The following is a 26,523-nucleotide window of genomic DNA, read 5'->3' on the forward strand; positions in this document are numbered from 1 at the left end:
CAAACCTTTGGACTGCACCAAAACAGCAATTGTTTGAGAAGTCAGCAGGAGAATGGATAGCCTGATCACAAAGACTGATCTTGTTGTGATCTTGCTGCCTTTCTGAAGATAGAAGCAATAGTCAATCAATGTTTAGCCAAGACTAGCTTTCTGCCTCCACTCCAATTCAAATTCTTTGTAATACAACTTTCCTTCTTTGCCTTTAAAAGCCCCTGACTTGGGGCTGGCCTGGTGGCGCAAGCAGTTAAGGGTGCGCGCTCCGCTGCGGCTTGGCAAGCCATGCTGTGGCGGCGTCCCATATAAAGTGGAGGAAGATGGGCATAGATGTTAGCCCAGGGCCAGTCTTACTCAGCAAAAAAAGAGGAGGATTGGCAGATGCTAGCACAGGGCTGATCTCCTCACAAAAAAAATAAAAAAATGAAAAAAAAATAAAAGCCCCTGACTTTTACTTCCTAGCAGGACACTATTTGAGTTTATACCTGAATCCATGCTCTCCAAATTGTAATTCTTTGATCCCAAATAAACGTTTTGCCTCTTAAACCTCTTAAACTTTGTTTTTGAAGGTCAACATAACGCTTTGCTTAATATATATCTCATTGAAGTTTCATATTAATCCTAGAGTAAGAATCATTTGGAAACTCATTTTGCCGATGAAGAAACCAAGGCTCAGAGAAGTAAAGTAACTTGTCCAAGGCCTTAAATTCAGAGATGGCAGAGTCAGAATTTGTACCCAGCTGATTGACTCCCAAGCCTGCATTCTGAAACCCTGGGCTGGACTGCCTCTTTGTAAACTACCTGTAGGTTCTGCATGGGGTAACCATCACATGTATATTGTGGAAACTCCTTCATATCCTTTCCTGTAACCACACTCTTATTTGAGAGTACCTTGGCCTGAGTATGTGGCAGAGGAAGGAGTGATTCACCCTTTAATACAGAAGTCACCGAACTCCAACCCATGGGCCAAAGCAGCCCGCAGCCTGTTCTTGTTAACCAGGTGTTACTGTGACGCAGCCGTGCTTATTCACTTAGGTGTTGTCTGTGGCTGCTTTTGCACTACAGGGGCAGAAATGAGTCGTTTCAACAGAGGCCATATGACCTGCAAAGCCTAAAATTTGTATTATCTTGTCCTTTACAGAAAAAGTTTGCCAACCCTGCCTTAATACATTAGGAATCTGTAAGGATGTGTGTCCTACTACAATGCCCACTTTTCTTTCCCTAAAGAGAGTAATTTTAAAAACAAAACAAACCAGTTTTAGGGTTACTGTCCTGCAGTAATACAGGCCGCAGGCTTACAGGCAGTTGCTAAAGGGTTTTCCGAGGAGGTGAACAAGAGCGGTCTATTTCAGGACTACTGAAGGCCCTCTGTGCATGGCTGACTGGCATTCTCTATCTGGGCCTTCCTTGCCTTGAAACTCTGCCTGTTGCTGCTCCTCTGAGATGGAATGTGTATTCACAAAGGAGGCACTCCATTAGTCATGGTGCATTTCCTGGGCCCTGGAGACATGGGCATGACATCACCAAGGACCAATGAGAAAGGATCTCTGTAGCACAAGCCCTCAGACCTCTTTAGAGGACTGTAGACTGTGTGTTCTGTCCCTAGCCCTCAGGGTGTGATTTGAGACTGCCTTCCTCATCCAGCCATATTCTGGGCACAAAAGTTTAGCTTCCAGACCCAAGAGGCCAGAACAAGCTTGCAAATCTGCAGAGCTGGAGGCAGATTCCCATTTAGTACTTTTTTCCAGGGCTCAGGTTTTTATTCCCACAGAGTTTTCCACTCCTAATGACGTTACTTCATGTGGTGAAGGGTGGGTGGTGAAAGACGTAGTCTGCATTAGATAAAAGACACTTGGCAGTTAAAATTTCTGGATAAGTATAGGTTGGTAGCATAACAAAATCAGAAGCATATTTTGCCGTTTTGCTACATTGCTTTTGTGTAGTTTAACATAATAAAACAATGTCTTTTAACAGCAAAGGCTCCCAGCAAAATTAGTGTGGCTTAGAATAGGGCAATTACCAAAGGAACTTTACTGAGGGATTAGTAACTCATTAAATCTTTTATCTTCAAGAAGTAAAGAAACTTTTTTTTTCCCAATTCTCTTTTCTTAGGATTTAAGCATTTTGGATGAAAACCTCCTTCTCTCCCTCTCTCTCTCTGCTTCCTAATTTATGTATTTATTTATTTATGAAAATGATTTGTGTAATTTAGTCTCAGGGATAACTTTGTTAATTCTATGTACCAAAAAGTTTATTGAAAGACTTGTTTTCTAGTTGGTAATAGCTCAATCTTCTGCTAACAAGCCATAATTGTAGAATTCCCCCTTTAAAATTATTCAGGGGAATTGAGACTCAGGACTCAATGTGAGATTACTCTGGGCACACTTTTATATTTCAGGAATTGAAACCAAGAGGTGAGTTTTCCAATCTTTGTAGGCAATCTATGGTTGAATGAGAATGATTTCTTTACTATTTTTTCATGTTCGAATTCTTTTTGATGCAGTCTAAGAGAAATTGGGAAACACAGCCGTTTTTGTTAGTATGTTTGTCTGTGGCTGCCATAAACCACAGAAGATGCCACCCCTACAACCATAAAAAAAAAAAATTCCGTGTTGTTTCTGCAAGATGAAGGTGATTATTTTTTTTTCGTACTTATAGAGACTTTTTATTTAAAAAATCGCTTGAAAACACGTGAATTGCTATTTCTTAAGAACAAATATACCAGTAATTAAAGGAATTTCCTCTAGAGCTATGTAATATACAGTAAAAGATGGCATTTTTTGGCACTTCGGAGATCCTCCCTCAAAGATCTCTATGCAAGGTAAAACATTGATTATTAAAATTTCAAAACATCTCTTGGAGATATTCTAAATGTGTTTTTTTTTTTTTTTGCTTTTATAGATGGAAAAACTGAGGTACAGAAAGATTGATTCTTCAGCCTTGTGTCATTCAGAGAAGCAGATATTGAATGCACAAATCATTCTTATCAAAACCCTTAAGAGGACGTTCCTCTGTCTTTACATAAAATTGTTCTTGTTTTCCTTTGACACCTTCAAGCTTTGTGTCGTTGACAGTGCTTGTTTTCACAACCCTTGGATTGAGATAAAGAAGCAGGTTAATGTAGCCTAGGCAGAAATGGAGCAAGCCCTGAAAGGGGGTCAGTTACCTAAGCGGTAAAGGTGTGGGGCTGGGGGCTCCAGGAACTCTGCCACCGCCTCAGTTTGGGCAAAGGACTTAATTCTCCTCAACCCCATCCCACAGTTTCTCCCACCTGAACTAATATTTGCCACCTCTCAGAGGGTTGTGACTACTGAGTTTAATGTTAATAAAATGCTTTGAACCTTTGGGAAGAAAGGTCTTGTGTAAGTACACAATTAGTATTGGCCCCACTACCACTCACAAGCTTATTGATCGGGCAGTAGGCACCCTTGGATTAAGTGAAACAGATCCCTCTTTTGGTGAGGACAGCCTCTGGAATGAGGTCTGCTGCTGCCTTGAGAATATGCACCTGGTCTGCAATGGTGAAAGCCAGGTGATCCTTAAAGCAGCTGCACAGTAATGTCTCCTCATCGCTTCTGTGTCCTGCTAATTCGGGGAGCAGCAGATGCCTCCCTTGGAAACCCTCCCAGAGTGTTGGCATGCCATGCTGATCATCTCACTAAGCCCTAAACTTGTCCTGCAGAAGAAATCTCTTAAAAGGCCAGTCCAGAATATGACAGCGAGAGGTCATGACAGATAGTCCGATTGGTTTGTGAAAAGTTAAGGATGAGTCATGTCACTCCTAAAGGGATTGGCATCAATTTATTGCCCAAAACCAAACACTGAAGGAAGAAAAGCCTTTAGTCTCATTACGGAACCCAGACAAAAATCCCACTTAATCCATCTTGCTTTTCCTTTTCCTCCAACTCAGCTGGTGTGCAGGTGTAGGGCAGCTTGGCAGAAGCTTTGAGCATTTGGAAAAGGGAGTCATTACTGAAAGTCACTGACACACACTTCCCTTGGAATGCTGCTGATGTCATGGAAAACTGGGACCTTAGCAATAACCCTTAACAACCAGAGCTACAGTAAACAGTAAATGTTACCTCCACCAAGGCATTGGTTTTTAAAGAGTTTTAACAGGCTAGGGCTTGCCAGCCACAACTCATAAAAATGTTCTTATAATTTTATCCTACTCTCTGATAAATCCTGAGGTTTCTCTGCCACTCAGGGATGCAAAGCCAAATTCACATCAGTTTCGAGGTCCACTAATCAGAATTTACAGCACTTCTTTCCCAGTCCTCTTCATACCCTGTGCCATGCTTATGGGGTTAGGCTTGGTAGATTTAATACTTTTTCAAAGAAGTCTCTTGTCTTACTGAGTTGCCTCAATTTCTGGTCATGGGGTGAATCTATGCGCGCTACGTTTTGCCTAGGATTTCATTAGCCTAGTGGTTAACCCAGTCTGGTTAATTTGTAGCCCTCAATTTATAGGTTATATTTCTACTAATTTGAAACAGTTGGGCAAAGTGACATCCTGTAGTTCATACTCTGAACTGGGTACATAGTAAGAAAACAGGTAGCACTTGCTATCATGTAAGACTGTTACGAATGGTTGCTGTCAACAGTTTAAGAAAGTAAAAGAAGACACAGAAACTAAGAGATCAGGAGGAATTTTCTCCTATGATTGTCTGTCTTTTAAGACAAGAGGTTAGAGGAATATTACTATATAAACCAAACCCAGCGTGGCTTCTTTTAGACCTGTCCACATGGTGGGAAGAAGCGGAATGCCAGCATTGCTTGTGCAAGGCATTGTCGTGGTGACCATATAATTTATCATCCAAAATGGATACTTTTGAGAATGAAGGCGCTTTACTAATAGTTACTCTGGGACAATAGGAGTAAACTGGGACTGTCCCAGGCAAAGCAGGCATGTGGTCACCCTCATCATTGTGCCAAGACCTACCCAGCCTAAGTCTTTTGAGGAGGCAATCTTCACAATGCCAGAGAGAGTAGACCCATTCATGCAACCTGGGTGTCTCAGTTACAAGAAAGCAAGTCCACTCTTGGAATTAGTGGGCTAGATAAGGGGCTCTGTTACTGTAAGATTTCCCTAAGTTAAAACCTCAAGTGAAGTAAGCTTGAATTCATACTCTTAATTTACCCGGTTTTGAACATTACTTTTATTGCTATAGACCAGTGGTTCTTAAAGTGTGGTCTGAGATCCGTGGGGATCCCCAGAGATCCTTTCAAGGGGTATGTGAGGTCAAACTATTTTAATTATAATATTAAGGCATTATTTGCCTTTTTATTCTCATTTTCTCACAAGTGTACAGTGGAGTTTTCTATAGGACATATGAGGTATCATATTGTAACATCTTAAATGAAGAACCAGATGTCAGAATCCAGCTGTCATCTATTAAGCCAGACATTAAAGAGATTTTCAAGAATATAAAACAATGCCACTCTGCTCAGTAAATTTTTTTGTTTTAGAAAATATATTTTTCATAAAAATATATTATTTATATTAAGATGTTATGAGTTTATGGGTGTTATTAGTAAATGAATTAACAAATAAATGCTTTAAAAATTCATCAGTTTTAATTTCTAATATGGTAAACATGTCCCTCGTAAATACTCTATGAGTCCTGAATAATTTTTAAGAGTATAAATGGGTCCCAAGTCCAAAAAGTTTGTGACCTGCTGCTCTAGACCTTTCTCTCCCCCAGGAAGGAACATGCTGGTAAAGTGAGATGATAAATTCCCTGATGAGAGAGACCAGCTTTATTCATTATTGCATCCGCTACAACACCTAGCAAAATGCCTTATATTCAGTTAGTGCTCTGTATAAATACAGGTAAACAAAGCTCCTGTGACAACTCTGAAAAGTTACCATGTTCTCTCATGTTTGGGTGTTACATTAACATTATTGTTTGGTTTGTTTTAAGTCTTTGTCTTTTGATATTTAATATGTTCTAGTACTCTTTGTTAAATAATCTTATTTTGACGTAACAATAATGATGGTGTCATTTTTCCTTCAAACAATTTAAGGAATAGATCAAATTCTCACATGAAACAAATATGTTAGATAAGAAAACATAATAATAGAAGAGAGACTTGTTGCCTTTTTTTTTTTTTTTTTTAAACCAGGCTAATTCTTGTTTATCCTTCACCTCATGTGTCACCTTCTTCAGTTAGCCTTCCTGGGCCTTCCCAGGCTGGCCTATTACCCCTCCCGTGTGCTTCCACAGTATCCGTTATCAATGGACATACGATTCTGGGTCATTCCATTCACATTCTGGTTTCCCCCAGTTAACTCTCAGGGCCTCTATGTCAGAAGTTCTGTCTTTAATCTCCTTATTTCCAGAATTGAATTGTGCTTGGTATGGGGTAAGCACTTAAAGAATATCTGTTAAGTGAAAATGTACAGAAGGAAGAAAAAGTTAGCTAATTTAACTAGTTAGTGAAATGTTCTCCCCACCCCAAATCAATAGAGGACATTTATTACATCTTTAAAATATCACAAATGGGTCTTAGGAATCATCCAGCATCTTGTTTCTGTAGCTGTACAACTTTTAGATCATCTGCCTGCTGAACTGTTCTTTTTTCAAAGACATAGATACCATCCAAAAATTTTCTGATATTCTTGTTTTTAACTATCGTGGCTTGTCGAATCAAAGCAGCTGAATGTAACACAAGTTCAATGTTGTTTCCTCCAAGAATTAACTCATCCTTCTGGGCTTGAGATACCCTGTGGATGTTTTTTTCACCCAGGAAATTTTGGATTCCAACAAGAGACCTATTCTCCTGAATAAGGACATTGATGTGGAAGTGAGCATACGTGGACTTTATCTGGTGACAGAAGCACAGTGTGATGCCCTTGGTCATGTTCTGTACATGACTCCAGATAGTGCGAACCATAGCCAGTCCTTTCTAGTTCCTCACCATTTGTCAGCCTGGAGCCTCTTTTTCTTTCCAAGGAGACTGAGTTCTACATTGATGTGACTGAAGTCCCTCACTGGGTTCCTCTGGGGCGCTTCACAGTAACTATGCTTCCCTTCAGAGTGATGTTGACATTTTCTGCATTGTTGACAGTCTGATTGTTGAGAATGGTATTCATTCTCACCATGGCTGCGGCAGAGGTGAAGTGTTTTTTTTTTTTTAATGTCATATACCATGGTTTCCATAGTACTGAAAAAATTTTTTAGTAGAATAAACTGCACTTTGAAAAAACAAGATAGATTGCTTTGTTATGAACTTACATGTAAACTGATGTATATCCACCTACCCTCCACACTCACAGACTCCTTTTCAGAGTCAGAATCTTTTTTTTTTCCCTCCCCAAGCCCTAGTGCATGGTTGTATATCCTAGCTGTAAGTCCTTCTAGTTCTTCTATGTGAGCCGCCGCCACAGCATGGCAACTGATAGTCAGAATCTTTTAAGCCTTTAAAGGTCACCTGTTTCCGAGAATGTGATTTTTTTTCTCAATATCAGAAATTATTTCCATTGGCAAAAAGGGAAAAATCATGAAATAATTTTTGTAATACAAGTTCAGTTTTGTCATAAATAACATTTCATTCTTATAGTTTTTTAAAATTTACTTTCGAGTGAAAATATTCTCTTCTGATTTTTAAATTTGTTCCTTAACCTAGAAATACTACTTTTTAAAATATTTGGTTAATTTAGTTTAAAAGATATCTCCAAGGCCTGAAATCAACCTGCTACTTTGTAAATCAACATGGCAGGATAAACTGAGGCCACAGTTTATTTGGGTAGTAGCATTATCCTCATAATTTAATAGTAGTGACAATTAATATATAATACATGAAAGCCCAAATCTAAATTTATGAAACTAGTTTTTAATGAGTCTTTTCTCTGAGTGCTATTAGTTACAGAAGTCTCCAAGTTTCTTTCTTTTTCTTGACATCTAACATTTTAGATAATTACTTAGCAAACTTATGTGAATTTTTGATCAGAAAGCAGAGAGAGAGAACGCATCACGATTCTTTATCAAATCCTCCCTAAAAAGGGTTTGGTGGGGGGAGAGTAGTGTGTTGTCTGAGATGGAGTCCTAAAGGCACACTGGTTTGTGTGGACAGGGCACTGGTTGGATGGGCATGGGAGAGCTGGATACTTGTCCTGACTTGCTACTCTAAAAGTCAGTGTGATTTCAGCAGGTCACCTTACTTCTCTTAGCTGCTATTAGTTTCCCCATCTGTAAAATGAGGCTGGATCAGATGGTCCCCAAGGTCCTTTGCAGATCATCTAATTCTATAGTTTGTTTTGTCCTCTGTCAGAATTTCATGTTCTTGAAGTCCCTAGTTGACAAATACTGTGTGGGAGGAAATGACACAGGCTTGAATAACCAAAATGGATTTTGTCCACACTTATGTGCTAATCCTTAAAGAAGAAGAAAATGCAAACGAGCCAGAGGCCAAACATGAAAATGGTGACAGTGAGGAAAACATTGAAGCAGACAGCTGAAAGCTTCGTTTCCTGGCCTGCCTGCCATGAGAAAGGCTGAGCCTGCCAAATCCTTCAGGCAATCAAGGCCAGAACTTTGGCTAGCTCTTATTTTGAGCTCCCCCCATTCCACACACATAAACCATACAGGAAAATTGTCTCTCTCCCTTTGTATTTTGCCTTTTGGCTCTCCCCCTATTTATGCCAAGTCCTTCCCTAATGCCCTTCCTTCCAGCTGTCACTATATTCTGCCTGTTGCTTTCTGGAGCTTTAAAAAGCAGCTGGAATCTTCCGTTGGAGGCATGGGGGGTGGCCTTGGTCATAGGGTGTTGTTAGGGTGTGTAGACTCTGTCTGAACCAAGTCACTTTTACCTGGTTATAGGCAGTTTGAATAGTGTTCTGACTCTCCTTCCTTGGCAAATTCAGAACTGATGGCTTGAATTTTTCTCCGCTCCCTTCCTCTTTGGGGAGGTTGCCCCTCCCCTAACATTCCTCAGCCTTTTTGTCTGCGAACATCCTGTGGAAGATTTGGTTAGTCTTAGGTTCTTTTGCCAGGTTGCTCATCTTCTTTTTTTTTTTTTCGTTTTTCCACATAAGACATATTTATCTATTGGGAGAGCTTAAGATGGATAACCAGAGCCTCTGTACTCTCTCACAAGCCTGGAAATTTGACCCCTTCTCATCTCTGACAGTATATCCCAAACCATTAGGTCTCCCAAGGCCCAGAGAACTCTTGGCCATTTGCTGTCTGTCCAGCCCCAGCTGGTGGAGAGCTCGTTTTGGTGTCCTTTCACCTCTGGCCTGTGATATTTTCCCACGGAGCTTGTCTGCATATATCTCATATTGGCTTTTAGTGATGGCAGCTGAGCAAAGAGGCACTTGGTTCTCATCATTTTAGAAAACCCAGAAGAATCAGGAAATCTGATTGAAGAATCTTGGCTGAATATAAGGAGAAGCCATGTATTATGAAGGTTTTAATTCATTCTGTGCACAGGCTGACTTTACTGGCCTGAATATTGAAAGCAAAGCAAAACAAAAACCCTACCCAGTCACTGTCTTCTGTAGTAGAGCATTGTCTTTTGTTGATGAATAGAGTTTTTTTTATATACAATGGGTTGTTCTTCTCCACCACTCTTTCTGGAAACTCCATCAACTATCTTGCCCTATACCTGGCAGCGCCAACCCACACTTCTGTTTATATAAGAGGAACCCTATACAGTCCTCAGAACTTTGAGAAAAAAAAACAAAACTCAAAGTGTGTCTCTATTTGGCTTTGTCTAATGCTTTCTCATGTCTGTATGTATTTTGTATTTTATTTCAAATAATTTAAATGTTAGTTGATGTTAAATTCATACAAGTGAGTCTATTTGATAAAATTCTTCGGTGATAGGATCTTGTTTAACTTTATATGTACTATATAAAATCTTTTTATTCATACTGGGAATGTAATACTACAAAGCTATTTTTCTTTCATTTCGGCCTATTTTCCTCAATCCTGAACTTGTTTGGCTGTATTGTTACTAATGGCCAATTAACCCTTCTGTCACTCATCCTTTCCCTTAGTCCACGTTTTTTGCGTAGTCTATAATTCATAGAATCATAGTATGATAAAACATTGGTGCTGGAAGGACTCTTAGATGTTATCTACCCAAACTCTTCATTTTATAGATGAGAAAAAGAAAGCCTACAGAAAGAACATGATTAGGTCAAGGTCACATATCTGCCAGAGCTTAGGCTCACAAGTGTTTTTCCACTGTACTACCCCAGGCTCCATGTGTCAGGAATTTTCCAAAGCACTAGACGAGTAATAACTACTTCAACAGAAAGGGGGTGCACCCTACTGGAAAGGGCACAGGTTTTGGAGCCAGACAGATTTGTTTGAATATCTTATTCTGCCACCTACTGGCAGGGTAAATTGGGCAACTAACTAAAGCTTTTGGAGACTCTGTTTCTTCCTCTGTAATATGGAAATAATAACAATGTTTAGGGATATTGTGAGTATTGAATAATGTAATCTATATAAAGTGCCTGTTATACATATTGTGTTCAATAAATTATGAAAATCTGATCGTAGGAAAATGTTAGCATATGTGTAAATAATAATTTAAAATAAGTATTTTATAATTGGCTATTTTGAGCCTCTTTTATTCAAGAGTACTCTCCTAAACTAGCATTAAAGTATGAATGGAGTGAGTTGTCTGGAAATGAATTCCTGAAAGTTATTTATATCATGACTGTGATTCATACATTTCTGTTTTCTTTATGACTTTCATCTGTATTGAGCTACAATTTATCTTGTCCAAAAAATTTTTGTACAAGTTAAACTCACCCACAGAAGACATCTGGAGTGTCCTTGGGTTTGGCCCCTGCTTTTCATTTAGCTTAAATACTAGGATATAAATCTAGAATATAATCTATACAGAGTGTTATATTCATATTTTTGAGAAGTTTGAGATATTTAGTGTTATTCTGAAACTCATTGAACTGTGGGATGAATGGCTTCGATGTAAAATTATATGTAGCTGTTTGGAGTGTAGGTAGAAGTTATCTTATGTTCAATATAAAGGGGCCCAAGATTGTCCTGTTAGAAGGAAGCAGAGCTCCATTATTGAACCTCATAGTATGCGGAAAAGGAATGAGTTAGGAAACAAAAGCTAAGATTGAATTAGCAAAGGCCAGAAGAAACAAAAGAAAGTTTGAAAGCTTCAAAAGAGGTGATTCCGGAGGAATTTTAGTTGAGGGCCTCTCAGATTGTAGAGATGTCGTTGGCTGACTGGGATGCACTTAAGCTTGGAGTGGATGGAAGGACCTTGAGAAACTAGACAGAAAGAATTTTGCTTCTCTAATAAAGAGAAGGCTCAGGAGAAAGAGCTTAGACTTAGATTTTAGACAGAAGTTAAGTGCAGCTAGAAAGAGGCACTATGTGCTTGCACATAGTGGGTCCTCCTTATGAAAACCTTGATTGCCAAAGGACTTCCACGCTCGTAAAATTTGGTCCATAGCTATGGTTAAATACATAAAGCTGTAAACACCCTTAGGGTTTTCTTGATTGCTTTTTCAGTCAGGTGAAAGAGAGTGTAGCAGTGATGGAGAATGGAATGAATGTTTCTGTGCCCGTTTGTACCTAATGTCATATATTAGATTAAGAGCCTTAGGCCAGCAGTTTCTTAAAGATAAAAGCAGGCATAATTTTGAAAGGATATTGGCCAATCAAGTATGGCCAGGAAGTAGAAGGTGCTATTTTGCTGTATTTTGGGTTCATCCAGATAGGATCAAACCAGAGGAATTTGGCAAGCATTGAGACTCACCACTTAGAACCGCACTGAAATAGTTGTGGTAGCAAAAGAATTTCTCCAGGAGTCTTATTCCACTTGAGGCATAACAGCCAGAGATTCCTGGCCCTTGAGGGGAGAGTGCCAAACTTGATAAATTTTAGAACAATCAACTGAAGTCTATAAACTCAGGAGAAATAGTTCAATTAGATGATACTTGGACTATGTGTTTCCATAATTTTCATACAGAAGACATACTATGAGTAAACGTGTCCTGGAATTCACTGTTTAAAATTAGCTTTTCCCTAATCTCATGTCCTCCCACTGAAGTTTAATATATTGCAGTTTAATAAATGAGAAGATTAAAAAAGAATTTAACTTTAAGAACTTGTGTTTAGCGTCTTCTGTATTTTGCTTGAAATTCTGACGTATTAACCTTGCCATTTTTAAAGCTGGCTAAGAGCTCTCCGCGAACCTAAAATTTGCCTTCCTGTTTAGTCATTCTCTGAGCCTTTTTTTTTTTTTTTGGTGAGGAAGATTGTCCCTGAGCTAACATCTGTGCCAATCTTCATTTTGTATGTGGGACGCTGCCACAGCGTGGCTTGATGAGCAGTGTGTAGGTCCGTGCCTGGGATCCAAACGCATGAACCCTGGGCTGCTAAAGCAGAGCGTGTGAATTTAACCATTACGCCACTGGACCAGCTCCTCTCGGAGCCTTTTTATACTCTAGCCAAGTAAACTACACCTGCCACTACACTTCATTATCATCAGTGTTACTTATCCTTTGTAATCTGACATCTATCCCTATATTGTCCAATTGTATTTCCTTCAAATGACCAGTCTACCGCTTTACATACATTTGGTTTTCATTAAATATTTTTTGTTTAATGATGAATGAAGAAGTAGTTCTTTATATTTTGAACAACTTACTATTATGGAGAGAGACTTACAACACATTAGGAAAGTGTATAGTGGTATCTCATTGTCGTTTTTAATTTGCAGTTCCCTAATGACATATGAAGTTGAGCATCTTTTCAAATGCTTATTTGTCATCTGTATATCTTCTTCGGTGAGGTGTCTAGTCAGATATTTTACCCATTTTTTTAATTGGATTGTTTATTTTCTTATTGTTAAGTTTTAAGAATCCCCTGTATATTTTGGATACAAGTTCTTTATCAGATATGTGTTTTGCAAAGATTTTCTCCCAGGCTATGGCTTGTCTTTTTATTCTCTTAACAGTGTCATTTGCAAGAGAGCAGAAGTTTTTAGTTTTAATGAAGTCCAACTTAACAATTTTTCTTTTGCGGATAGTGCTTTTGGTGTTGTATCCAAAAACTCATTGCCAAACCCAAGGTTTGCTTTACCTAGACTTTCTCCTATGTTATCTACTAGAAGTTTTATAGTTTTGTGTTTTGAGTTAATTTTTGTGAAGGGTGTAAGGTCAGTGTCTAGATTAATTTTTTTTTCATGTGGATGTCTGGTTGTTCCAGCACCATTTGTTGAAAAGACTATCTTTATGCATTGAATTGCCTTTGGTCCTTTGTCAAAATTCAGTTAACTGTATTTATGTGAGTCTATTTCTGGGCTCTCTGTTCTGCTCCATTGATCTAGTTATCTGTTCTTTCACTGATACCACATGGTCCAGATTACTGTAGCCTTATAGTAAGTCTTGAAGTTGGGTGGTTTCAGTCCTCTGACTCTTTCTTTGTCAATGTTACGTTGGCTATTACAGGTCTTTTGCCTTTCCATATAAATTTTAGAATCAGTTTGTCCATGTCCATAAAGTAACTTGTTGGGATTTTGTTTGGGATTGCATTGAATCTACAGATCCAGTTGGGAAGAACTGACATCTTGACAATATTGAATCTTCCTATACGTGAACATGGAATATTTCTCTATTGATTATTTCTTCTTTGAATCTTTCATCAGAGTCTTGCAGTTCCCCGTATAGATCTTGTACATATTTTATTAGGTTTTTACGTAAGTATTTTTTTTGGTGCTAGTGTAAATGATGTTGTGTTTTTAACTTCAAATTCCACTTGTTCATTGCTGACATATAAGGAAGCAATTGACTTTTGTACATTAAGCTTGTATCCTGTCTTTTTTTGCATAAAGTATTTTTATGATTCCATTTTACCTCCTTTGTTGTCTTATTAGCTATAACTCTTTGTTTAGTTATTTTTGAGGTTGTTTGAGGATTTATAGTATACATCTTTAACTTATCATGGTTTATGTTTAAGTGATAGTATAAGAACCTTACAGTAGCCTTACAGTAGCTGTCATACATTTTACTTACACATAGTTATATATAAGTTATAAATCCCACAATACAGTTTTGTTTAAGCAGTCAGTTACCTTTAAAATATATTTAGGGGCTGGCCCCGTGCCCTAGTGGTTAAGTTCGGCGCGCTCCGCTTTGGCAGCACAGGTTCACGAGTTTGAACCCCGGGTGTGGACCTATACCACTTGTCAGCCATGTTGTGGCGGCCACCTGCATACAAAATAGAGGAAGATTAGTACAGATGTTAGCTCAGGGCTAATCTTCCTCAAGCAAAAAAAGAGGAAGATTGGCAACAGATACTGGCTCAGAGTGAGTCTTCCTCAGCAAAAAAAGAAAAAAATATATATATATTTAAATAAGAAGAAAAATACCTTGTATTTTTACCCAGTAGTTACTATTTCCAGTGTTCTTCATTCCTTTGTATAGATCCAGATTTCCATCTGATGTTATTTTCCTTCTGCCTGAAGGACTGACTTTATCATTTTTTATAGTGTAGGTCAGCTGGTGATGAATTTTTTACCTTTTGTATGTCTGGAGAGGTCTTTATTTTACCTTTGATTTTGAAAGATAGTTTTTCTGGGAACAGAATTCTAGGTTGGCAGTTTTTTCTTTTAGTTTTTTAAAGTTGTTGCTCCACTGTATTTTCACTTTCATTGTTTCCAAGTTGAAACTACACTTCTCATTGTTTCTCTGTACATAGTGTGTCTTTTATCTCTTGTTCCTTTTAAGTTTTTCTCTTTTCATTGGTTTTGAGCAATTTAATTATGATGTACCTATGTGTAATTTTCTTTGTTTTCTGTGCTTGAGGTTTGTGGAGCTTTTTTGATATGTGGGTTCATAGTTTTCATCAAATTTGGAAAAATCTTGGTGATTATTTTTTCAAATGTTTTTTCCTTCTCTCTTTACCTCCTCTTCCTTGAGGACTCCTATTACACATTTATTAAGCCATCTGAAGTTGTCTCACAGCTCACTGATGCTCTTTTCATTTTTGTTGATTTTTTTTCTCTCTGTTTCATTTTGGATAGTTTCTATTGTTACATCTTCAGGCTTACTAATTGTTGTCTATTTTTGTTGTTACTAGTGTCTATTGTCACGTCTTCAAGTTCTGCAATGTGTAATCTACCATTAATCTCATCCAGTGTATTTGTCATCTCATACATTGTAGATTTTATCTCTAGAAGCTTGATTTTGGCTCTTTTTAGTATCTTAACTTTTCAAACATATGGACTGTAGTTATAATAACTATTTTAATGTCCTTATTTGCTCATTCTAGCATCTGTGTCAGTTCTAAGTCCGTTTCAGTGGTTGATTTTTCTCCATATTATGAATCTTTTCTGCTTCTTTGCATGTCTGATTATCTTTGATTGGGTGCCAGGCATTGTAAATTTTATCTTCTTGGGTGCTGTATATTTTTGTATTCCTGTAAATCTTGAGCTTTGTTTTGGGATGAAGTTAAATTACTTGGAAACAGTTTGATCCTTTTGGATCTTTTAAGATTTGTTTCAGCAGGACCAGAACCATTTAGTATAAAGCTAATTATTCTCCACTATCAAGACAAGACCCTTCTGAGTACTTTACCCAGTGCTCCATGAATTATGAAGTTTTCCAGTTGGATTGGTGGGAATAGGCATTATTCCTGGCCCTGTGTGTGTGCCAGGCCCTCTTCTCTCTATTCCTCTCAGATTGTTCTTTCTCTAGCCTCAAGTAGTTTCCTCACATGTGTGTACTAATCACTACTCTGCTGAATATTTGAGGGGGACTGTCCATAGATCTCTCTTGTGAACTCTAGCTACCTTGTTCTTCCCAGATCCTCAGCTCCATCTCCTCAACTCAGGGAGTCTGCCACACTCGACATGGGTTTCCTCTCCCTGCACCACAGCCTGAAAATTCTTTAAAGGCAGTAAACTGGGGCAATCATAGAGCTGTCCTTGTTTTTTCTCATCTCTAATGGATCATTGACCTTCATTGCCTGATGTTCAGTGTCTTGCAAAAAAAGTTGTTTTATATTTTGCCTTTAAATTTTTTTTTGGTTGTTTTAGGTGGTAGGGTAAATCTGGTCCCTGTTTCTCCATTTTGGTCAAAAGCAAAAGAGCTTCTTTTAAGTTTTCAAGGGTGCTTATAGAAATGACCAATAGCAAAACAGAGAGTCTTCAACTGAAATCTGTTATGTTTCATCATAAATTGAGAGTTTGGAAAGAGAATTAATCTCAGCATTACCATTATCTATTCTTCCTCCCACTCACATCCTTCACAAACATTTGCCTAACAAAATTCTTTGTACACATTGTCAGCCACATCAATGGGTAGATTATTGACTTTGGGGGGAAAAGATATACACAAGCCCCTAGAATTATAAGTTGCATAGGACACATTATATAAAAAGGAAATGATGCAAAGGGAACTGAGTTGGTATCATAGTACAGTATTATTTTAATTTCCTTATATCAGTAAATAGCTGTGAGATTTTTGTTTTCATTTCTTTTGCTTTGTTATTTGTGCTTCACTGGGAGGCCAGTTGATTTTTGGCGAGAAAAGAAGCAGGAAAAAATACCAAAAAGCTAGAGAAATGTAGATTATCTCCTTCCTGTTCTTACAACCCCTATAATGTCAGCCAAGTCAATAAATGTTTGCAGAAATCCAACTAGAATATGATAAGGTAGTTGCTGCAATTGCTTTCTCCTTTTATAGATAGTTTGAAAAGTAGAAAAGTTCATGGCAGTGATTAGAATGCAATTGTGAATCTAGGGTGCAATTCACAAGCGTGAGTTTCAGATTGACTAGGCCCTCACAGCAGAAAGAGACCCTTCTAAGTTTGACCAGTAACACACAAAGACTTGGAGTTCATCTGCCCAGTTTATGTGGCTAATTAGCACTTAGAGTTTCTTCAGTAGAGGCTAGTTAAGTAAGAACTAGATAATATCTTGTAAGATCCTTTTTTTTTTTCTGTCTTGTACTTCTTAGAAGAGGGGCTTAGACTGTTGAATTGGAACAATTAAATAGACTTTAAAATGAAGGCCTGACATGCTGGCTGCTTGCCTGGTCTGTTGGGGCAACTCTGGTTCCAGGGAGAGAGAATGCTTTTTTTGTTTATTTGTTTGTTTCCAGACCATTTCTTGCGTCATCACATTTTTTTTGTGAGCCGAGTTTTTGAGGTTGGTGATGTTGAGAGAGCCTTTGGAGAATGGAAAGAGTTCATCTCCACAGAGAAAGGCTTTTGTATTCCAAGTTTTAAAATTTGAGAATATTTTTCTGTTACATTGTTATTCCTAGTTTTTTGATGCTTCTTTGTGGGGGGAGATTGGTCTCCCCTCTGTTTATCAGCTTTTAGATGGATCCCTCTTTTAAGTTAAGAAAGTGCTTTAGAGAAGCTGTTTCTCTTGGCATTTGTGAAACTCACAACGGCATATCTTGCTTGCTCTGCCTGGGTTTTAGTTTGGCACATTGTGCCTGCAGTATATCCAGAAGGCTTAGGGCTTTTTTTTTTATTATTATAAGTTCTATGTTTATTCATATTTAATTTCACTATAATGGGGTCATTGCATAGTGAGTGATATTTATTCATGAATATGTTTGAACTATAATGAATTATGATGATCTTCATTTATTTACAAATTTCCTGTGGTTAATAATGTACCCAAGGCTATTCTTGACAATTTGAAAACTGCAATTTTGATAACTTTTTTTTTTTCTGGTAAGATTTTAAACTGTTTTACATAAAGGTATATATAAACTCTTGTTCTGAATTGAGATCTCAGTCTGGTTCCATAGCATCTCTGAGTGAAAGAGGGTGTTGAAGTTTATAAAAGACTTACTTTTGGTGGTGGAGGTGGTGGTGCTGGGAAGGTGGGGATCCAGGAGGAGGAGTTAGGTATATAAATATTTATCTAGCATCATTATGTGCCAGGTGCTTTGCCAGACAGCTATATGTTATCCTTTTAGAAACTGCCATTTCTGAATCTCAGAAAATGGCCTGACTGATTAGGTGGGATTTGGAGAAGAACTAGAAAATCTTCTTCCTATTTTTTTAACCTCAACCTATAAAAGCATGCTATTAAAAGCTCATTTAGTATGAGTGCTTCCTTTTTTCTGTGTCAGATTTAAACTTTTTCTATAAGCTAATCAATAGAGAGATGATTAACATTTTTAAGCATGTTATATGAAAGAGATGGCATTATGAAAAATGAGGACACTACATAGAATTAATAGAATGAAAGTTCTGGAATTAGGTAGTCTAAGAATTTTAGAACTAAAAATAATCTTAGAAATCACTTGGACCATGTATTTCCTCTGATAGGTTAGAAAGCTGCTGTCCTCGAACGCATCAGCCTTGCCCAACTGAGCCGGTTAGTGCACATGTAAGATGAGAATCTAGGTTGCTTAACTGCCAGTTCACTATCCTTTCTACTATATCCTAATTCTGTTTTCTGCCTGATTTTAGAAGCAGCAATCCACATGAGCTCTACATCCTGAATCAAAACAATAACAGCAATAACAAACTATTATATTTAAAAATATAATTTAAACCTATTTGTTGGTTTGTTGGTTTATTTATATTTGGGTTGTCAAAAGTGTTAGGGAACCAGGTGTTGGGTAGATCATGGCCTCTAATACTATGTTCAAAGTTGGAGAGAAGTAACTGGACAAGAATCTCCTTCTTATATAAACTTTTAAACTATCCATTTGAATGTTTAGGTAGTTGCAGTCTAGGTAGTTTAGATAGTTGATGGTCCTAGAAGACATTGCTCAGGCCGCAGCTGGCTGTTCTTGAGACCATAGAAAGAAAGAGCCTTTGGCCTGATGTAGCCCATGAAATTAATAGGCAACATTTAGGGCAACCTAACTCATGCAGACTATTCTCACAACAGCCTTCCCACGGCCTTTTTTTTCCTTCCCCCACCCCATCCCAACCTGTCTTGACGAAACGCAATGAACAGGAACCACTGTATGGATCGGAAGGAAAATGTCTTAAATATATGATGTTATAATGAATGGTAAGTGCTATGAAAATACTCTGTAACTGAGTTGGAAGTTGCATCATCCGTGCCTGTGGCACTATGGACTGGGCCCAAACGGTATAATTCTCCAGTGTAATACTGAAGTAAGTTTTGCATCTGCTAAGTAAATATTTTAGATTTCAAACCTATGAAATGGCAAGCGATAATTGTTCAATTCCAGTGAACCACAGGTGCAGTTAATTTCCGTCCTTCTTGCTGTCTTCTGTAGGGAGGCTGAACAACTAAATAAAGAGTGTGTTCTTGTAGGAATCTACAAGGTGAGCTTTAAAGTCAGTCTATATATTTGAATGCCTACATATTATATAGCACTGCTTTTTTAAAAGTACAAACTCCTTAACAGAGTATTATAAGTCCATTTCATTTAGAGAAAACAATAATTTTCATCCACATATATTGTAATAAAGACAGAAATGGCATATCGTAATGACGGAACAGGGGGAGTCAGAAAATATGGATTTATTTTTGCCGTTGTTGTTGATTCTTCATTTGATCTGGCTTAAATCATTTCCTTTTTCTTTTATTTCTATACCTGCTAAAGGTGAATAATAGTACTTTTGTTCGCCACACAGAGGTGCTGGGAGAATGAAGGATAAATTCTCCCAAAGCACTTTGAGCTGCTTAAAAGAAAGACGTATTTAAACAAAAGTTGATTCCATTTTCTATATGGTTATTTTTTACATTCAGATACCACAGTAAGTGTTAGAAGAGGCTCTAAAGTTTTGGTTATTTTTCATAATTTCATTTGTAGCTAAGGAGGTGAGTATAATTGTCTGCATTTTACAAACAAGGAAATTAAAGCCCCCAAAGGTTTGTTTATTTTTGGGCTTAAAATGAATAGCCCTTTATGAGAATTGGGGGAAATTAGTAGGAGTATAGATGCAATAACATTAGCCATGGGTTGATAATTATTGACACTGTTAATGGGTATATGGGGGATTATTATACTATTCTGTATATCTTGTCTATGTTTGGAATTTTGAATAATAAAAAGTTAAAACAATATATTGATTTAAAAAAAAGAATAGCCCTTGTTTTTATTTACAAAGTCATTTAGAAAAGCTACCAAGTCCCTCTATCTCTCAGGCATGGAGAATTCTTTATTTCTTAGGGTTCAGCAAAAATATTGGAAAAAAAACTTATATGCATGGACCTGAGTGCAGACATTTTAGTTTTTCATATTCAGTTTTTATATTCTATTTCCAATACTTTCTAAACCACTTGCTACTTTTAGCACTTTTAACTTAATATGCTATTTTTAAAGAGTTAATAGACTACTTTTTTTTCCTTACTCTTGTTCCAGATGCTCGACACCTTCTCTTTGTCATTGTCAATTTTAGATTTCCATTTTCCTATTTCTGGAAATTGTTGGGAATTATAAGCCGTCACTTATTAACCTGATTACTTTATGCTTCAATAGACTTGTCAGTGGGTGGCCATGTGAATTATTTCAGCTTTTGGAGACACAGATCAACCATGCTACCCTATACCCAACAACAGAAAGCTGCCGACCTCCCCACTGTAGTATCTTATAATGGAATGGCATTTGAAACATGTGAGAGCACTCATACTAAACAAACAAAAAAAATCACCCTTAACCTGGTTATTTTCACTGGTAGACTTGAATGGTTAAAACTTGTCATTTCATAAGCTCCTAGATAACACAAAGGCTGAACTAGAAATACAACATATTTGATGTTCATTTGTTTTTAGGCATCAAAGGAAATCAAATTTAGAATGTAATCATAGAAATTTAGAGTTAAGAAAGATCTTAATAATCATCTGGGATAGCCCTTTCAGTTTATGTATGAAAAAACTAAGATCAAAAAGCCCAAGGAATTTGCTCAGTTACACACCTTGGTACTGGCAGAGCTGGAACTTGAACTTGAGTTCCTTAACTTTCAATTCAGAGTTCCTAACTAGGCTGCCTCTCAAGTGCATTTAGGTCCTTGATGTTGTTTGTGAATACTAGATACGTCTCTGCTTCTTATAGCTTAGAAATTGTACTTTATTTTGCAATGCCGTGCCTAGCCATATTGGAGCCTGAGGCAAAATGAAAAATCAGTGATACTGATTCTGTCTTTGTTTAAAACTCTGTTTTCTTCATCATGGATTTTTGGCAATAATTTTGATTTTTAAAAATATTGCATTAAAATATTATTTATCTTGATTACTGAGTTTTTGGTAGGCTCTAAAATTTTGTATATGAGGTAGGTGCCTCACTCCATTTACCTGAGCCCTAGCCCTGCTGTTTTGATTTACTTCACTAACTCTATAAATCCCTTCTTTCAGCCTTTTGGCAATAAAGTAGAATCAAGCTACAGAACCTTTATATTCAAAGCAAACCCTTACTGTTGGCCACCTAAAAATGACGGTAACAAAGAAAACAAACTCAAATTTGCGTGTGCTGTTCATTGGCCTGATTGTGGGTAACTTAAAACATAGTAATTTTTGGTTCCATGAATTTAAGCTCTCTTAGAATGTCTAACAGTTTATTGAAAAGAGCTCAAAGCTAAGTCATGGGTTCTATTGTCTGATTTTTCACTGTATTGTGTTTTGAGCTCTTATATAATTGTGTTTGTTTTGATTTCTATAAATTGGGAATCAGGAGAAGGAAGCTCTTTATAGGCCTATTGGGTTCATTATTTTACTTGGTCTTCTCAACAACTGTTTGAGATAGATAACTTATTGGACAGAACTCTTTTGGTTCCAAGTGATAAAGCCCAACTCACACTGACTTAAGTTTAAATAAAAGGGAATTCATTAGCTAACATAACTGAAACATCTAAGCAGTAGATCTGACTTCAGGTATTACACATCATTTCATCAGGGCTTGGTCTCTCTATATCTCTTGAATCTGTTTTCCACTGGGTTGGCTTTTCCCAGTCAGAAGCTTCAGGCTTATATCATACTAGCTTAGCAATGTCAACAGAAAGGGAATGAATCTTTCCTATTTGCTCCAGCAAAAACCTCAGGATTGGGTGTAATTGGCCCAGCATGGGTCACATGCCCATCCCTGACCCACTAATTAAGGCCCCGGGGATGCAGTTATTTCCTTGCCTAAGTCTGGTTCACATGCTGGAGCAGAGGCTAGACTGAGCATGGAAGAGCCGTTTCCCCTAAAGGAAGAGAGGACTTCTTAACCCCTTTCCCATGAAAGAGATGATGGACAGCAAAGACAAATATCTACTAGGATGTTATTATTCCCATTTCATTAATGAGAAAGTCTAGGCTTAATGTTCACAAAGCTACTCAGCTAATAAGTGACTGAGTCCTAATTTTGACCCAAATCTACCTAACTCTAAACTCTTTTCTCCACACCCTGTTGTGTCCCTGGAATACCATGCTCCTTCTCCTAAATGAAACTGTGATGATTGCCATCCTTTTATAGCAGTGGTTTTCAACTGGGGGTGATCTTGCCTCCAAAGGAAATTTGGCAAAGTCTGGAGACATTTTTGGTTATCAGAACTGTGCAGGGAGGTTGGAGGGGTGCTACTGGGTAGAAATCAGAGATGCTACTAAACATCCTACAGTGCACAGGATCCTCACAACAAAGTGTACATCCTCACAACAAAGAATTACCCAGCCTAAAATGTCAACAGTGCGAAGGTCCAGGCTATTTCTATTATCATAAATTTTGAAAGAAAGATGTAATACAGAGCAAGATTGAAATAATTCAACCATCTAGGTACAATTAAGTAAACTCAATTCAGGCAAACTTTGTTTTATTCTTGTAGCAGCCAATTTTAGAATACTGAATTCTCTTGCTTAATGGGTAAATTGAAATAGCACATAGGTTCATTTTTTTTTTTTAAATGGCATAATTTTTTCATGCGAAAGCCATATAAATTTTCCTTAAAATGTAAATCTAGGGATATTTTAAATCAAATACTGAATTCTTTTAAGACAAATATATAAGTTTATCTTGGAAGCCTTTTAAACATTTCAAAAAGAAGATTCTATACTGGGGGAAATAATTATTTTTAAAACTCTCAGCCAAAGCATTTTTTAAAGTTATGATGATAATAGGAGATGTAATGTACTAGAAAATGTACAGAAATTTTCTTTCTATAAGCAAGTGCTTTGTGAAAGAAAAATGAAGGCAGAAGAGTGCATTTAATGTATTATAGCTGCTAGTTATGGAGTTTGACACTTTGGAGAAATCTACCTTCTTGTTTAATGACATAAAAATGTTTGAAATGTCTACCTCTTTGAGACTGCAAGTGGTTTCTGAATTGTGCAAATCTGAATAATCCTAGGAAAGCTGTGCTTCTGTGTCAAACCACAGATAGTATTCCAGTGGAATGATTGAATGATTAGACGGATACTACAGATGGCATTCATATAAGAAATCTTTCACAATTCAGCAAATCAAATTTATTATTGGAGTTGGAAGATTTGGGACATAGCATTTTCTAATTTTGCCAGTTTTTCAGAAATAATTCTTCAGAATTGTGTTCCAGATGCCTCATGACTCTGCATGCCTGGAATTACAAATCCATTCTTCTCTCTGGTTCTTTTCAACCTCATTGGACTCAACCCAGATCAACGTTTTCTCTGATTTCAACCAAATAATTCCTCCTTGCTTTGATATCTCCCGTGGAAGACCCTCCTCCCATCTTTCTTAATCACTTGATGTTCCTCCCGCTCATGCCTGTCATCCCCACTGGCTTGGCTTCACTTCTTCACCTGACCATACTAGCCAATCCAGGAAATACTCATTGCTTTTTTTATTTCTTCTGTTTTTCTTTGGCCTCTCTTCTCTCCCCTGTATTATATTTCCTCCTCACATATTACTCCAACCTTCTTCTGTTTCCCGAGCCTTATTTCCTGGCTCCATATTCTTAGACTTCTCCATTTCTTAGTACAGGTCGTCATCTATTAAGGTGCCTGTTTCTACCCACCTAGCGTATTTTAGTAACGTCTGTTTTACAGTCAGGCCGTCTATTCATTGTTAACAGAATCCAATTTGCAGTCTCCTTGGAAATAAGGCAGCTGCTGAGCTTCAAGCCACCCAAGGTCTTAATCGCTAGAATGCAAGTTCCTTTGTCACATTAGGAGGGACAATAATATTTGTCTACAAAAACATGTTAGGAAAGTACCTTAATAAATGGTGCTGGCTAAAATGTTGTAATTTATTATTAGTATAGTCCTACTATTTTCCTTGAGAGGAAGTGTTCATGGAGATTTGAAATTTCTTATCTCTCTATTTACAAGCATTTTTCCTAGTGCTGTCGGAAGTTTATTCCTCCCCACAGCTTTGTGTTGTAGGTCGGTAATCCCAGTTTTATAGACCAGAGAGATGAGAGGTCACTTGACTAAACAAGTCATTTGACTTGTTTAGAATTTCACAGCAAGCTAATTGCAGAGCCTTGAGTTTCCTGTCTCTTAGCTCCGGTGACATAAATATAAATGATTTATTTTGCATCGCTTATTTATATGAATGCCTAGAGCATTTCCTTTCCTTTAATAAAATTGTGAAAACTATGACTTGGTAAAGAAATTGTTAGGATAGAAAACAAATGAACTAGGCACAATGTACCTGAATTTGATCACTGCCTTTTCAACTAACTAGTAATGAGGGATGTTGGTTCCCAGGCTCTCCTTTTGAATTGTAAAAACTATACCCATTTTATTCTGCATTGGTAATGTTCCTTGAAGTCCTTTGAGAGGAAAAAAACAAAACAACTTAAAGTGCAAAATGTTATTATTGATTAACTTAAAATGACCCTTGTTTGCTTGTAAAGCTCCTGGTGCTTGCTGGGGCAGGTGACCCCATTGGTGAGCCCTGTGGAGTGTGGTGGGAACCAAGCATGTCTTGATAATTTCTTTTGGGTTTCTAGAACTGTTTCTCTGTTGGGTTAAAGTGGGGGAACAGCTTGCGCAACTGCTTTTGGTGCTGCCATGAATGTGTTTGGGAAGAAAGAGTGCATTCCGATGGTATGTTAGGGGGATGTTAGCTGTTCAGGAAAAATAACCCTTACCAAAGTTAATGGCTCCCACTAGCATTTTCAGTAACATGTACCAGATGTGGGTAGTTAATTATTCTCAGATCTGATAAGTACCTGCCAGCCAAGGCTAATTTTATTTTCAGTAAACAGTGGCCAAAGGTCCTAGCTGTTCATTTGATAGGATAGGGCCTGTTTGCACTTATCTATTAATAAAAGCGCAACACTGCTTTAGTTTTCCTTTCCCAGGGCCAGATAAAACATTTCAGACACTCAATGTATTTGTCTTAGTAAATCAGACAAAGTAAACAAATCTGGTAGATTAACTTGGTAAACAGAGAGTGGTTAAGTGTTACCTTTCCAGTTTAGCTCAATGCCATATAAATAGCATTAATCACATGGTATTTTCAATAACCTTTATGGAGCAAGACAGAGTTGTTTTTTTTTTCTTTCAACCACTAGGGATATAATGTGTTTCTTAAGTACTTTCAGATGTCTTTCTGTAGGAGGATTTGAAAATCACTTTAAAATGAAATTTATTCTTTTGTCCCATTAGTAATGCACTGGGAACTTTGTACCGGTTAACATTGTGTCTAAACCTGGAAACCTCTGTGGTTCTTCTTGGAAGGAAAGTAAGCCTGCACAGTGGCATGCAAGCTTTGCCAGACGGAGATAACGACCATCTAGAGGTTATTGATTTGGATGGAGCAGTGAGGAAGGGGTTACTTTTCTGGTGGAGAGAGGGGTGGGTAGGCGGAAATTCAGACTTTATTCATCCAGATTTTTTCTCTTGGGCAGAGTCCTGTTAGAGTCAGAAGTACTATTTATTTTGTGATGTAGATACTTGTCTTGTGAGAACTGGCATGAAACAGACCAGTTATTTCACACTAGCCAACAAAGCACTATTATATCAAAGTAACTTCCAGTCACACCAAGCCTAGACTAGATTTGTACTGGTGACCTGGTGGTGTAGGGCTCCAGGTCTCATGCCAGCTCTCTGTATCATCTTGTCTCCCTCATTAAACTTTTTTTTTTTTTTGAGTAATGATCAAAAACAACTCTCTTTACCAAGATATATTATCTTTTGCATTGGTTTTTATACTTGAAGTTGGAAGTACTGTATGAATTTTTTTTTTCAGTTTTGCATCGTATGTAATAATCCACTAAACTTGGTAAACATGGTATATAAAATAAATTGCTGAAAGGCCATAGAGAAAATTACCTACTCACACCTCCACTCCTTCCCATCCAATAATCTCTGTGTCAATATCTTATTCTATAAGAGGTGGCCTGGCACAGTGCCATGAATATAGCACCAGGTACCCAGTGGTAACATCCTAAAGGTGATTGATGATGATGATGGTGAAGAGGAGAGAGTGAAAACCAGGAGTCTGGGTATCTGTATTCTGTTTCCAGCTTCACTTTAGTGACCTCCTGGGAGACCACAGGCACATTATTTCTACTCTTTATGTTTTAGTTTCTCCAGCTATTCCGTGAAGATAAAAGTCCTAGTCCGTTTGCTTACCCAATAGGCGTGTTGTTAAAACTAATGAGAGAAAGTATAAAGTTCTTATAG

The 26,523-nt window shown here is 37.5% G+C and overlaps 1 protein-coding gene and 1 pseudogene across 7 annotated transcripts in view; one reads left to right on the top strand and one right to left on the bottom strand.

Moving 5' to 3' along the window:
• The window catches only part of RAD51B (RAD51 paralog B), a 648,418-nt gene that overhangs the window by 272,915 nt on the left and 348,980 nt on the right, over positions 1 to 26,523 (top strand). Inside the window, exon 8 of one of the 7 annotated variants that reach the window (XM_058567178.1) lies at positions 2,896 to 4,167. The exons of the other annotated variants lie outside the window; for them this stretch is intronic. Within the exon in view, the coding sequence (XP_058423161.1) occupies positions 2,896 to 3,123 (228 nt within the window). The 3' untranslated portion in view covers positions 3,124 to 4,167. Of the gene's footprint in view, positions 1 to 2,895; positions 4,168 to 26,523 lie in introns of those variants that run through there. 7 annotated transcript variants of the gene reach the window in all.
• LOC131421302 (large ribosomal subunit protein uL6-like) lies at positions 6,511 to 7,090 on the bottom strand (annotated as a pseudogene).

This window comes from Diceros bicornis, chromosome 24 (genome assembly GCF_020826845.1).
Source record: "Diceros bicornis minor isolate mBicDic1 chromosome 24, mDicBic1.mat.cur, whole genome shotgun sequence".
NCBI lineage: Eukaryota > Metazoa > Chordata > Mammalia > Perissodactyla > Rhinocerotidae > Diceros > Diceros bicornis.